At 46.4% G+C, this 15156-nt stretch overlaps 1 protein-coding gene across 1 annotated transcript in view; it reads right to left on the bottom strand.

Moving 5' to 3' along the window:
* The window catches only part of LOC138525801 (putative gastrointestinal growth factor xP4), an 89758-nt gene extending 74920 nt beyond the window's left edge, over positions 1-14838 (bottom strand). The window contains exon 1 of the mRNA XM_069636015.1: positions 14492-14838. Coding sequence (XP_069492116.1) covers positions 14492-14714 — 223 coding nt within the window. The 5' untranslated portion in view covers positions 14715-14838. The remainder of the gene's footprint in view (positions 1-14491) is intronic.
* Between the last annotated feature and the right edge of the window lie 318 nt (positions 14839-15156).

The following is a 15156-nucleotide window of genomic DNA, read 5'->3' as shown; positions in this document are numbered from 1 at the left end:
CGTGTAAAACGGGGATTTGCCTGCCATTCTGCCTGCAAATGGCCATTAGTCAAACAGGGAGTTGCAGGCAGAATGACACGCAAAATCCCCATTTTACACGCAAATAATTCCATGAATCAGGGCCTATGTGTGTGTTGTGCATTTCAGTATGACTTGCAACATAGAGCGGTGGGGGGGACACCCCAATCACGAGGCCGTCCCTGCCCAGCAAAACCTGGCCAATCGCGAGGCCGTCCCTGCCCAGCAAAACCTGGCCAATCGCGAGGCCGTCCCTGCCCAGCAAAACCTGGCCAATCGCGAGGCCGTCCCTGCCTAGCAAAACCTGGGGCTGTTTGTCCCTCTGTCACCCTCTTCGTAACCGCCATGCCACGCACCAACTACAGTTGTATCAAGCAAGTATTAAAAAGTGCCTTTTGGGAAAAATACTTGTTTCCACGGCCCGGTAGTATTTGCCTCTTTCCAATCAGCTTCCCGCTTGGATCCATTATATATTCCTGCACATGCACCCCTAATACCACAGTCACTAACTCCTCTCCTGCACCCCTTCCCACAGTTCCAAGCTGTTTGTACCTACTGCTTGTTCATGCAGTCTCGCCATTTACCCTTTTCCCTTCCCCTTCAGACCATGGTCTGGTTGATCATGGCAGGGGCAAAATATGGCACACTTTGGACAAGCCCAGGTCTTGTAAGAACACTACGGCAATGCTTTGCAGAGTTTAAAAGCTCATTAACATAACACAGCATGTACACAATCATACCTGCTTTCGAGAAATGGCTTCAATAGGCTGATATCTAAGAAGAGGCAAGAATCATGCAAATCAGTAGGATATTGCTAAACTGTGATTGGATGATGCATGTATGATATATGATATGATATGGCATTTATAATGTGCCTGTGCACAAGTGTTTCTAGGCACCACAAGACAAGGGAGGGAAGAAATAGGGAAGACAAGACAAACGATCCCACTAGGCCTTGTGTCATTCGGATTGTGCAAGGACGACAAAAGAAGCACAAGGGGAAGGAGAGGGGAAAGTGCAAGGGAGAGGGAAGAGGGAAGTGCAGCCAGGTCAGTGTGGTACTGAGTAAGTGCAGGCAGGGCAGTGCGGCTCTAGATACGCACAGGAAGCAAGGTCCAGGGGGCTGTAGGGTTTACAGTTACAGCCCCTAAGTGCGCAGTAGGCCAGGAGGCAGTGCAAGGAAGACTGGCCGTGGAGGAGCTTGGTACCCTGTGAGACTCTGAGGGAAACGAAGCAACCAGCCGGCGCAGCAGACATGTAAGTTAGCAAGGGAGCGAGAGAGAGAAGGCAGAGGAGAAAAGGAGGGTCTTACGCTGTTTCCGGAACTTCAGGTGGCCCGACTCAAGTCTGATAAGGGTAGGGAGGCCATTCCAGAGGGAGGCACCTGCAGAGGAGAGAGATCTACCCCCCACTCTCTGCCTGGAGAAGAGTCTGACCCTCAGAGAGTTGGAGGTAGCTGAGCAAAGGGCTCAAGAAGGAAGATATTTCGGAAGAGAGTTGTATGAAATGGGCCTGAATGAGTGATATATATGCAGCAGGTTCTCATCCTTCATTTTCTTTACATTCCACTCTTGAAAATCTTACCATGATATAGTTTAGTCTTGTAGACTAAGGGAGGGGTCATTATTGCAGGATTATGTCCATCCCCCAATTATTGCCTGAGAAAACTTCAATGGCAATAGACTGCATTTTGAGCATTCAAATTGGTTTATAGAAGGTCAATGCACAGTTCCCTGTGCTATATCCATATAATCCATGAAATTGTATTGTGGATGGCCTATATCTACATACAGAAGCCTCTGTACCCTTTGGTATGTGTCCTAATAGTTCACTGTGCATTATGGCCAAACTTCATGGGCATGTATGTGTTGCTAAAGCATTTGCATTTGTATATGCAAGATACTGTAGCATAAGCATAATATATCTAATTATCAGAAGCTGACATGACTGCAGTATTCATATCACGGTCATAGGCACTGAATTGCCAACATGTGTTCCCATGGAGTCTAGCAATGTGAATGGAATTAACAAGTATGCGCTAGATGCATGGTTACTCATTATGTGTCCCTCCAGATGTTTTAGACTTCAACTCCCATGATCCCTAGCCAGCATAGTGAATGATGAAGGGTCCAGAGGGTTGCAGTCCAAAACATCCTGAGGGCCATATAATGAGAAACCATGCACTAGAGGAAGGATAAGAAAGAATCATGGAGGCTATTGCGGAGGGCTTGTTTGGATGAGTCTTAGGCATCTGAACCGTAGAAGTTAGCAATGACCTAAGGGTGAGCAAGCAGCTATGTTTGGATCATGGGAAAAGTCAAATATGGATGTGAAGGTCGCCTTCTGGAGCAAATCCCTTATTCACAAGGGGGTGGTTCTGTGAAAAAATAAAACTAGTTACCATAAGTAAAATGATTGTTCACAACTGGGCAAGGAAGGTAATTCACGAATTTGCTTCTATCCTGCTTTTAATATTGTTATAATTATGTTTGTAAGTGATTTGCATGGACTATGTTAGGTCTTTCCTATACATTTTGCATACATGTATGGTCGTTCTAGACATGTTGCGCACTTAGGGGCGGGAGGTAATGTTTTAAGTGCTGTATGCATTTATTTATGATTCTGGTACATTGGCTGCATTGTAATGCCAGATATTTGTATTGGGGATATTAAATCAATTTTTCTATTTTGGAATTATTACACTGTGAAGAGTCTAATTAGATTGTAGTACAGGTATGTTATATATAGACCCTATTAGTAGTTTCAAGCCTTGGGTGCAATAGCCTGACACTCCACATTCATCTGTATTCTGTGGGCCTGGCCGGTCCTGATCTAAGCCAGGCATGAGGCAGGCACAGTGCAGGCAATGTTTGCACTTCTATGATCATTCCTGAGTTTCTTTTTACATTTCCACCCCTGATAGATAGGTAAACATAGCAGTGCCAGTGATACTGGCAATGTGTAGACAGAGGTCATTTTGTGTGAAGAGGCCAGTGCATACGTGCTGGAAGCGCGTCCAGTACTCACACTAGCACAACGAGTCAGACTGAGAACACAGCCTGTACTTTTCCCCATACGCATGAACCAGAACACAGAGAACAGGACATGCTGCACACAAGGCACACTAAGCTCGTCGGGGCCTTACTGCTTCTCTGAATTAGAGTCAACATGTTTGCTAAAGTGGCACACAGCCCCTGCGACTGACAGGGTTTGTAGTCAGTCCACTCGGATGTTTTTAAGACATATTTCCGAGAGGCACAGCACGATTTACAAACTGTGTTCAGAAATAAAAACGCATACACATGAATATATCAAGGCTCGTCAGTGGGGCCTGGAGGAACAATGAAGACCAAATCTCTCAAAACATGGCTCTTTCCAAAACACCTGGCTATGAACTAATTCCAATGGACTCACATACTGACGCGCAGACCTCGCACTACTGCGCTGCTGTTAAGAGATGGCAGCCCAAATGCCGGCTACCCACACTCTGTACAGCGCTCTCTGCTGCTCTTGAGCTAGGTCCGAGCTTTAAACAAAAATAAAAAATAAAAATAAGGGCAAATGCCCCATATAAACAGCACTTGCGCATCTGTAAAAAGACGCTGATTGCGGCAGAGTGCTGCTATTACTCAAGCCCCGTTGAGTATCATTGACCAGCCCCGATACTGCTCAGGAATTATTTAAAGTGCTGCCAGAACTTCTTGTGAAATATATTTGGATAAACACTTTTCAGTAACCAACCAGGATCCCTTATTTTGATGAGAACTTCCATCTCCCACAGCAATACATAAATCATTCACTCCATTGCAGACCTTCTGCGATGATTCCGGCCAATTCTTCGTGGCCAAAATCTCCAAGATGAAGAGCAAGCAGGCTGCCTTCGTTCTTGAGGTAACTAATCTGGCTTCCTCTGCTTCTCTAGGTAAAGTGAGAACACCTGTGAACCTCTTCTCTTCCTTTCACCCTGTCTCTGCAGCCTCCTTGTTGGAGGTAATGGGAGCTCGCCACTAGTCTGGTTCACCACGTGATCCATGCTCGGCGAGGATTTTAAAGAATGTAAGGACACTGGTAGTCTCTGATCTCTTCCTGCTGATAAACAGTTGCTTTGAATCCAGCGTGGTTCCGAATCAGTTAAAGAGAGCAGCAGTGACTCCCTTACCTGAAAAACCTTTCTTGGATCCGAGCCAACTATCCAACTTTCATGCGGTATCTTTACTTCCTTATCCTAGCAACAGCGGCGTAGCCAGGATTGTCTAGCAAGTGGGGCCTGAAGCTTAGGTATTTTGGCACAATGCAGTGACATTAACATCTGTAAATGCCCACAGAGCACTTTTAGGAATTTGTTCTTGGGCTTTTATGGCAGAACAGCCAAAATAAAGTTGAAATAAATGAATGCGTTTGGGCCCTTGATGTTTAGATTCCTACCGAGTTCTGGCTCATTATGTAAGGAATTTAGAAGTATGGTTCGACCCTTCTTTGTGCATGAAAGATTATATTTCTATGTTACAAAGATAATGCTTTTTTCAGCTGTGCTCTTTAAAGAGATGTTTAGATTATTTTGACATTTTCTCACAGAATTCAATTGTTTAATGCCTTTGATTCCAGTACAATGGACATTTGCAATGCAATTTACCTCGGCTTGCCTAAAGTGACCCTCCAAAATTGCACGCGGTCCAGAATGTGGCCACTAGGCAGCTTTTACATTTGGGTCTCAGAGCTCACCCAGCTTCCCAACATTGCACTTATTACATTGTCTTCCAGTTGAACAACGTACACAGTTTAAGGTTCTCTGCCTTGTAGACAAGGCGTATTACAATTTCGCAACAAACCCAGAAGGGTGGGAACCTCATCAATCACTGGCACCTTGAGGTAGAACAACATAATGGAACAAAGGTGGTGCCAGGAAAACAAGAGAAATTGGTGAGAGCGAGACTGAGGATTGTAAATATTAAATCATTATTTTTATTTCATTCTGATTTAAAAATGTTCAGCTATTTCTATTTTTTATACCTAAATCAGAATGAAATAAAAATAATGATTTAATATTTACAATCCTCAGTCTCGCTCTCACCAATTTCTCTTGTTTTCCTGGCACCACCTTTGTTCCAAAGTATTACAATTTTTCTCCAGGGTCAGACTGGGCCTATCAGGCATTCAGCCAGGGGCCGATTTTGGGGTTATTATATTTTTGTAATTTACATTACTTTAGGTAACATAAGTTACTTTGCTTTAATTGCTTGCCTGCGGGCTGCTGGCTGTGGCCCGTTCAGGACAGCAGACAGCTTGCGCACGCCACAGCGGATGCATTCATCAAAGTATGGTAACACCTAAGTGTTACCTTTCTTTGATTAATACATCACAATAGAGTAGGCCGTGCTGGCCTGCCCCTGAGCCAGGCCCAAGTCATCCGCCAGCGACGGCGTGGCGCCATTCAGGAGACCGCCTAGGCAGCTGGCCCGCTCCTAGTCTCCACTTGTGAATTGTAACACATCGCATTTGCCAGTTGCAAATGTAACAAATTGTTCTGGGCGCTGGTGGTGCAGTGAGTGGGTGAGCCGATCGTGACTGACATGTGTAAACTGAGGGCCTGAGGCTGAGCTTATGCCGCTGCCTCTTTCATCTCGTGTTGTGACCTTTGTCAGTATCAAGTAGTTTGCTGAAAGTTGCAGGTGGAGGGATTGTGACTGAGATGGCTCGGGGGCATGCGCATGGTGGTGTGAGCCTGACGGGGTCTGGGTGCGGGCCAGCCATGTCACTTACACGGTCACACCCCAGCACAAGGCAGCGCAGGAGACACAAAACAGGACTCAGAGCAGGGAGGCACAGGTGGACCGGACCGCTGCTCTAGTCTGGCCCTACCTTCAGCAGGAAGCGATCACTTGCCCCTTTTCTCGAGTTTGGGGACAACTATAAACATTGGCATCAAGAGCTGTACAGTTAGAGGTTGCTTTGGGGTTAATCCCGTGGGCTATGGAGATCGAGGACAAAAACTACAACTTTGTATTTAAAGGTAAACAGTTCTTGCTGTCCTCGGCTCGTCAATTGTTAGTCCGAAGGCTTTGCTGCAATGCCTGCTAGTTAGGTGTGTTGTTGTAAAGCCTGGATTGCGCACACAGGGCCAACTTACAAGCCGGGGACAGGAGGAGGGATGGCGGGATCAGCACCCACTTCTCACTTTGAGTCTGGGCAATGCTGCAGGGCCGCCCAAAGCGAGGCAGGGTAACTGCTGTTACCATCAGCAGCCTGGGAGAGGGGCAGCCCCCACCGTTTCCTCAGCCTGCTCCTCTCCCCCCCACTCAGCTGCAGAGACACGCAGTCTCTGCAACACAATGCCAAGGAAGGGTGAGGTGTGAACAACCACCTCACCCTTCCTCCAAACAGCAAGGTGCTAAGCAACATAAGGAAACCAACAGTCAGACAGTGCCCAGGTTCAAAGACCTGCCCCCATCAGGCGGCCAGACAAGTCGGCTATCCGGCCGGGGGCTGTGACAACAGCAGCCCCCACCACTTACATAACAAAGACCCAGGGCTTCCCTGGGTCTTATAAATGAGAGCAGCATGCTCCGAGTAAACACAATCTGTTTGTGGACCCTGAACGGGGACCCAAACAAACAGGAGGTTCACTGTTTACTCAGTGTCTTCCAAATCTTTTTGCTTCTTTACCGCAGAACCCTCCCACCCTACAAAAGAAGGGAGAAGAACAAGAACTACAATTCACTGTACGGTGCCCACAACAAGTCGTGGGACACAAGAAGGCGGCACGGGCCAGAGGGGGTAACCTCAGGACCCGGTGCCCAAAAGTATGATACTATTATTATCTTGTGATTATTGTTATGCCATAGCCACAACTGTACAATAAAAATCCTATGGCCTTTTATTGCCAACACTTGACACAAGTTGTGAGCTAATTATTTTGGGGGAAGGTTTTGGGGCTCGGCCAATACAAATGCATGCATATGGGTTCAGCAGTTACAAGCCGGTACAGAACAAAAGGAAGAAAACAATTGTGGAATGCTTGTCTTTCGCTTGATAACATGTCAGATTGAAAGCAAATGTCCCCTTGTGTTCCAGTGCAAACAGGGAAGCAAGTAGTTGCTTCTGCACACACTGTTTGACTTGCAGAGGTGGAGGGAGTGTCAAACATACCAAATATGTATTCAGATAACCAGATAAATACCGTTGATGTACATAGCCTAGACGGTCACCACTTCACCTATTGAAGTCTCCAACCGCAAAACTATTGTGAAAGTGAAATGTCTGTGCTCTGGGCTCGTGGTGCTGAGTGCTGTGTACTTGGATACATATTAATCACGTCCAACTCAAAATAAGATGTACATGTCATAGCAGTGGGACTCTCTGCTGGTGCTGCCTGCCTGCAACCAATTGCAGAATGAGGGGCCCGACTGGAGCTGACACACACACACACACACACCCTCAAGGAGCTAATATTGTATCTCCTAAGTAAGCCCAGGAGGGTAAAATGTGTTACAAAATAAAACAAATGGTAAATGCAGGAAAAATACAACAAATGTGTATATTGCATGTATTTTTAATTGCTCACCAACAATCTTCCAAACGTAAACAGACATGATACCAGAAGGAATGCCCCACATTACTAGAATAGTTTCGGACATAGGGCCTCATTACATGGTATGCGGTAACCATGGCGCTATTAGCGCCATGGTTGCTGCTGGTATTTTACTGTGTCCGCCTTGGTGGATGGCGGAATTACCGCCCTACTCCAAGGTGACCGTGACCGGGGGTGGTAATTCCCCATTAACCAAGGAACTTCCCCATTCCCATTTTTGCCCCCATAGGGCTCAATGGGAATGGGGAAGGAGCTAATTATGGTACTGCAAATTGCGGTACCGTAATTAGCACCAAGGTCCCTTTGCGGGCCCGTTCCTTAATGGCTGTTAAAACCAGCCGTTGAGGTCGGGTCCCGCAAAGGGACCTCGTAGTAAGGCGGTAAGGGTTTACCGGTACCGGTGCCTTTACCGGTACCGGTAAACCCTTATCGCGTTCCGTGTAATGAGGCCCATAGACTGAAGTACTGAAATGCTAGTTATTGGACACATAAGGTGCATAAGACCCCCGTCCACAGCCCACGCCGCATTGACCCCTGCCTCTGCAGTAGTATAATGGCGATCTGAGCTGTTGTGGCTGAAAGGGTTTCTAGCAAAGACATTGTTGATGCGGAGTAGAGTCCCTTTTCATCCTCTACTCCAAGAAGTACATGCACCCAGTGGTCGAAGTGAGCGGGAGCGGCGCTCCTATACTTTTTAAAATGACCTTGTACAGCTCCTATACTTTTATTTTAAAAAGAAACCGTTCCTGAACGGTTTGTTTTAAAATAAAAGTGTAGGAGGAAGTTGAAACCTTCACTTTCAGTGCACTGCACTGCACTGCACTGCACTGAACGTTCCCTTAAACAGCAGGTGCAAGTGTTTGGGGGGTGTATTGTGTGTGGGAAGGGTTGTGGCAATGGGGTTTGTGGGGAGCAGGGGCAGGCTAGCAGGGAACATAGTTCCACTACTTCTTTTCGTACACTTCGACCACTGCATGCACCCCCACATTGGGTCTTGAACGCACTTAAGTGGGGTTTGGGATTGTTTCGACCTCCTCCTGGTGCACCTTGTTGAACCCCATTATTTTAGGCTAGGCCACCACACACAAGCCACTATGCCCCCTGTATATTTTGGGGACACAGGGTGCAGTGCAGCTCTAAGCAGGTTTGGAATACTGCAGTCCCTGCACAAATGGTGCATGTTGACATTTACCCTTCAGGACCTCCAGTTTAGTATGAAAGAAGGCGGCAACATACTAACGAATCTGCATGTGCAGAGGGCAAGCGCTGGATTCACTTATTTGCACTGAAATGCCCTCATGTAAATGAGGCAGAACCAGCCACGTGCTCTATCTCGCCTGCAACTATACCAGGAGACTGGGACCCCAAAGGGCTGAGGAAAAGTCAGCCCCCCTCTGTTAAGCCCTGCCTGCGAGTGGCATCCTATCGGCGTAGATCAGCCCAGCTCTACACAGAGTATTCATCACGTGATAGCCCTGGCGATACTCTACCAAGCAGGTAGGTACAAAGAAATGAGCACACTACCTGTGTGTGTAGCGGCACGCTGACAATGTGGAAAATGGCTCCCCCCCAACCCACATCCACCCTTTGGGGGAAAGGCGAGCCCTCAAATATATATTTGATCTCGGGTTGATAGCTCAGGGGCAACGTGCTCGCCTTGAAAGCAAGGCGACAGGGAGCAACACAGGTTCGATCCCCGGGTCCGCACTTAGAAACCTCTGGGTATCAAGCGCGTTATAAATAACCAATCATATCATGATCATTGACCCGCCCCACCTCTGTGGAAAGGAATCCCTTCTCCCACCCGTGGTGAATCTGCTCATCGACTCCAAGGTAGTTCGTCCCTGTGGTCTTTAAAGGCCCCACTCGTATCTTAGCACGGTCTTTCTTCAGACAAAACATTGACGTCCGGGCAACATTTTAGTAGCTCCCCTGAGTAGCTCCCCTCAGGGCTTTATCTAATCTGTCTAAAGTTGCCTGTGTGCATAGTGCCTTTACTGAAAAACAATCTGCACGGGCAAAGCGATGTGGGAGGTGCTTTAGCAGAGGTATAGCTAGACAGGGCAAGGGGACACCCAGGGGCAGATGTTGGCCCCCAATGTGGGGAGAAATGACAAGGGAGGAGGGACACACACCTTGTAGTTCTTGTTTGGTTATATATATACCCACCCACACTGCCCATGGCCATGCTAATCCTTATGACCAATCCGACCCACTTCCTGACCCTCCGCGCCCAAAAGACAACCTCCTGGGATCTCATTGAGCTAGCTTCTTCAAGCCTTACCATCAAAGTGTATGCTCAAAGTGCCTGCCAGTTCTTTTCAACGCAGTATTATGAGAGTTAATGACTTAATTGGAGTTGCTACTGGTGTAATAAGAAATGTTTTAACCAGGTCGGCCTTCAGCCACTCGATTTATAAGCACTATGCGTGCACTTCACTGAAGTCCTGTTAAAACAAGCCTTGGCAAAGCCAACGGTTTTGGCTTGTGCATAAATATTAGAACAAAAGGAATGTTTTCACTTTCTCAAGCTTTTACACAACACATGACATGCAACAAACATCTTTAACCCCCTATAAGTAGCATTTTTTGTAAAGCTGTGAATTTATGTGATTTGCGGATGATGGTTTGGTGGCCAATTTTTGTAAGGTGATTGGAGGGCCACGTTATTTAGGTGCCCGGGCCTATTTCTTGCTCCACCCATCTTTAGCAATAGATTTCAACATTATTCTCCCGCCAGAGTGCTCCATGCGTTGGACTTCCTTCTGTTCCAAGATTCAGAAAAGTTGGCCAGTCGGACATTCTCTGTTCATGCACTCAAGTTCTGGAATTCTCAGCCAACTTTCCTTCACCTCAGAGCTAACCACCTGGATTTTTTCACAAAGTTTAAATATCTTTTTGTCTCCTCACTAAAGACCGTTTCCTATTCTAAAATTGCGTGAGGCATTTCTGAGCTTCTTTCTCAGAGATGTGAGGCTTTGCCAAGGTGGATGTCCCTCGCACCATACCATACCATCCCATAAAATACCAGACCATCTAAATGCTAAATAGAAGGTGGCCACAGTAATTTACTGCTGTGATTCACACATGACACTGGCCAGAGCAATGACAATAGAAGCCTACTCAAAAGTAGTCCCTATCGCCTCTATGTTCTCCTTCCTAATCTTCTACCATCAACAAAGGAAGTTAATTCAGTGAGATGAGGGGGGAGTCAGGGAAGGGGCACATCGCACAGCAACAATTACCCTGGTGTTGCGTCTAGCTATGCTAGATGGAAAATCAGGCAAGCTTTACTGGAAAGGATTCGGACGGAAGGTTCATTAAAAGACTGGCGACTCCTGATACATGTTTAGAAATTCAGTGATTATTAATGGGAAAATGAGCGCTCTATAAGAGTACATGTTACAGAACACATGTAATTACATGGATTTACTGCAACATCTCCCATTGTAGTTGTAGAAAAGATACAAAATATCAATTACTGGTATGTTGCACACTCTTGAGAGAAGAAAGCAGGTATAATTACAAGGTTTGGACACTTTGGAGACTTTGGGGGAGTCGCAGCAAATGAGAGGTTATGTGTACTTACCGTAGAATGTAGATCTGTTTACTAGCGTGAGTTGAAAGCGGAAGTGGAGAGTCCTATGTGGTGTTAACTTCTATGTTGAAGCAGAGAGGGGCAGTGTAGCTGCAGCAGGGCCAATCAGCCAAGACGAAGAGCGACTTCCAGTCTTTACGGACAATGGTAACAGAGCTAGGGGGTAGCGGGGGAGAGAGTGTAGAAGGGGAGGGGCAGCAAGGCAGGTAAGTGGGCGACCAAGGCCAGGGACAATTTGGAGAGTATCCATTACAGCAGCGCCAGCCAATCGTAAAACGGGAAAGGGGCTAGCACTGAGATGAGATCGGGAATGGAGTCCCTGGCCCAGGGGTGTCCAACTCCAGGCCTCGAGGGTTGGATTCATGACAAGTTTCCAGGATACCCCAAATTAATATTCATGAGAAAATGTGCATGGAATGATTCTAGATGTATGCACATTTTTCGTCATGAATATTAATGAGGGATATCCTGAAACTCATCAGGATTCTGGCCCTGGAGGCCCGGAGTTGACAGGAGATGCTGAGATCAGAGAGGAAGAAGGGAGCGCGGGTTGTAAGAAGTGTTTTGGAGCAAGACTCCGGAAAATCAGGGAATACCACATCAGTGAACTCCATGTGCTGCAGGAGCCAGCAAGGTGGAGCAACATCTCACTAGTAGAATGACAAAACAGGGCAGGAAAGATGGGACACGTGGGCCTTGGCCATAGTAGGGCTGCAGGAGGGTGGAACCCCTTGAGCAGGGCTTTCAAGGTCTGCCTCAGATCATTGGAGGCTCTCAAAGCCCCTTACTTTTTTGTTGACTAATGTTGTCTCACACACACACACATACACACTCACACACACACAAACACACACTCTCTCTCTCTCTCGCCTGGTATTTCTTCTACTTGATTTACCCTTTCCAAAGGTGCCATTCTTAACCACAATCTTTCCCATTAGCGTCTACCCAAGATAACATGCAGCCGCATCGATGTGAATTTGCCAAAAAAGCTTTTCTTATTATAGTTTAATCATTTAAAAATATGCGTATAGACAAATATTGGACAATCTTCCCAATGCAATAATGCTAATTTTCAAGGAGGCACTCGAAATGATAACGCAGCATAGATATTAACAAGCAGGTCGAATGGCCAAACTCAAATAAAAACAATGTTTGCAAAATGTTGCTGTACCTTCTGATTGTCCTGCAAAGTGCTTGTAAATTACATCATGCAACTGCTTCGGCGCATCAAATTAAAGTGCAAGGAAAGCGCCCCACTGAAACATTATGAGGAAGCTTAAACCAAGGTGCCAAGTGCCAGTGCTTTCATAGAATGTAAAGTGTGTGGTGCTTCGCATATCATAAGAACATTTCAAAACAAGTCAACTAGCAGAGATAATAATTGTCATTGTTTTGCTCGTGTGAGATCAGCGCTAACAGTCAGACTCATTTTTTAATCTATGCACTGGCTAGTTTCGGCAATCTTGTCGTCTTCCTCAGGGCTGGACTAAAATGACTGTTTGGATCAACGGACTCAAAGATGATGCCCTGGAAAGTTGGGTAGATTTCTCAATCTGCAAGTCTTGGGCACTAAGTGGTCTCCTCATCTGCAGTTGTGGGTGCTCTCTTCTTGATCAATGGTAAATACTAGAAGATGCCGCGAACTGGGGATTCCAAATTAATTGCTCATGCACATTCTGGCATGTTAGGGGGCCATTCGACCCGTGTCTGCTTACGTTGGAAACACTGAAAATGCTCCGCGTCTACAGGAGCATTTCTGCTCAATTTTTGGGAAAGCCGAGGGAAATGGTGCATTCCTCGTTTTGGTCAACACACCTTTAGAAGTAAGGCTGTGTGCAATCAAGCATGCTGGTAAAATTGCAAAATACAAATCAGGAGGAACATGCATGAACGAATATTCTAGGAGAAATGCAAGAACAGACATTGATGCTCAGGTGAGTTGAGAGTTGTAGACACATGTTTGTGAAAAAGTTTGGATTCATAACTGAAGACTTTCAGCAAATAATTTATACTGCAATCTGTGAAATGTGCACGTGCGTGTGTAGCAGAATTCCGCTAGGGCAGGGACTCCATCTTAGTTGAGAGCATGCAACACCACTTCCACTTGTGCACCACCAGATGTGTACCTATGTAATTTCCCTGCGTTCCATGTTGTGCTCAACCGCCTCTATTTCCCTTTCCTTCTGCTCTCAAGGATATCTCTTCTGCAGCCACCACTGGTCCCTCTGCTCTCAAGGATATCTCTTCTGCCACCACCACTGGTCCCTCTGCTCTCAAGGATATCTCTTCTGCTGCCACCATCCCTCTGCTCTCAAGGATACCTCTTCCACCACCACCACTGGTCCCTCTGCTCTCAAGGATATCTCTTCTGCTGCCACCACTGGTCCTTCTGCTCTCAAGATATCTCTTCAGCCGTCACCACTGGTCCCTGTGCTCTCAAGGATATCTCCTCTGCCGCCACCACTGGCCCCTCTGCTCTCAGGGATATCTCTTCTGTCGCCACCACTGGTCTCTCTGCTCTCAAAGATATCTCTTCTGCCGCCAACACTGGTCTCTCTGCTCTCAAAATATATCTCTTCTGCCGCCACCACTGGTCCCTCTGCTCTCAAGGATATCTCTTCTGCCGCCACCACTGGTGCTGCGCTCTCAACTCTCAGTGAACATCTTCGTGTGTTGTTTGCATGCAGAATCCACCTTGGCCAGAGCATGAGTACGGTTTTAACGGTGAAACACATGTGGTACTTCACATTTTTTAATACCTCCTATTTTGAAGATACCACTGAGTTATGAGTTGGATTTATAAAGCGATTTTGTGATATGGGATAACTAGAAAATACTGCCAGGCTTAGGCAATGTTATTGCACCCGTGGCTCGAATAATTAAAATGGGAGGTATTTAAAATATGACATGTTTTTGCAGATCCCATGCTCATTCGGAGGCCCAGCATGTACTGTACGCACCTATGTCTGTAATGAGGTGGCATTGAACCCTTCCAGCTGGCAGGTCCATCTACCAACAGTACAAGCGGGCTCCTCTTGGGCTATTTGGTGCCATCCAAACGCACAACCTCATGTCTCTGACATTTTGAAATCTATAAAGAGTTATTGTATTTTTACATGATGTTATGAATTCGAATCAAATTTCGAATATTATTTTTTATATGTGTAACGTTTTATGTTAAAACTAGATCACATTAAATAAAATACATCTATAAAGAGTTATCAGCAAACGTTACTCACCCATTCCTACCCAACAATGCCATTACAAGGTACAATACACATACTTACATGGGGAAGTCTGATTAACCGCAATGGCGCCACTGCGCCCCAGAGTTAGGAGTACTGCGGCAAAGAACGTCAGGGGTGCCATGGCTGCCATCCGTAGGGTGACTGGCAGACACCCACAGCTCTGTTTTATACCCGTTCCGTTGGTTGCCCAGCGGCTTCTCCTATCAAGGTAAACACCTGCTCCGTGCCTTGGCTCAAAAGTGTTGCTTTGCGGCTGACCCATGTGTACTTGCCAATGGATGAAAAGGTTAACATTACATGGGCAGTAATCTTTTAAGTAAACGATCTTAATCCCCAAGGGAGTTCATCAACGTTGGCATTGCCATTTACCAAAGCACCACCGACAGTAGAGTGTGCCAAGGCATTTGTTTACATTACGCGCAATAGCAATTGGAAATGGCACTGTGTGGTGAACCCTAGGAGGTGCCAGTGCTGTACATTATCACATCTCAGATCAGGATGTTGGCTCGCTTGTTGACACGCTTACCACCAGTGGCAGGGCGGGATTAAGGCAGAGGTGACACTAGCCAAGGCCTCACTGGAATCGATACATTGGTGTATATTTGTACATAGATTTTGACTGATGTGGCTTATGCAAACAGGTCTACTCGCGCGACGCCATGTTCAGTCATGCGCAGCAGTCATTGCTAACAAAACCCGCCCAT

The sequence above is a fragment of the Ambystoma mexicanum genome, chromosome 7p (assembly GCF_040938575.1).
Source record: "Ambystoma mexicanum isolate Mex_15411 chromosome 7p, UKY_AmexF1_1, whole genome shotgun sequence".
NCBI lineage: Eukaryota > Metazoa > Chordata > Amphibia > Caudata > Ambystomatidae > Ambystoma > Ambystoma mexicanum.
Note: the sequence above shows the minus strand (reverse complement) of the source record. Positions and strands in the feature narration are given on the sequence as shown.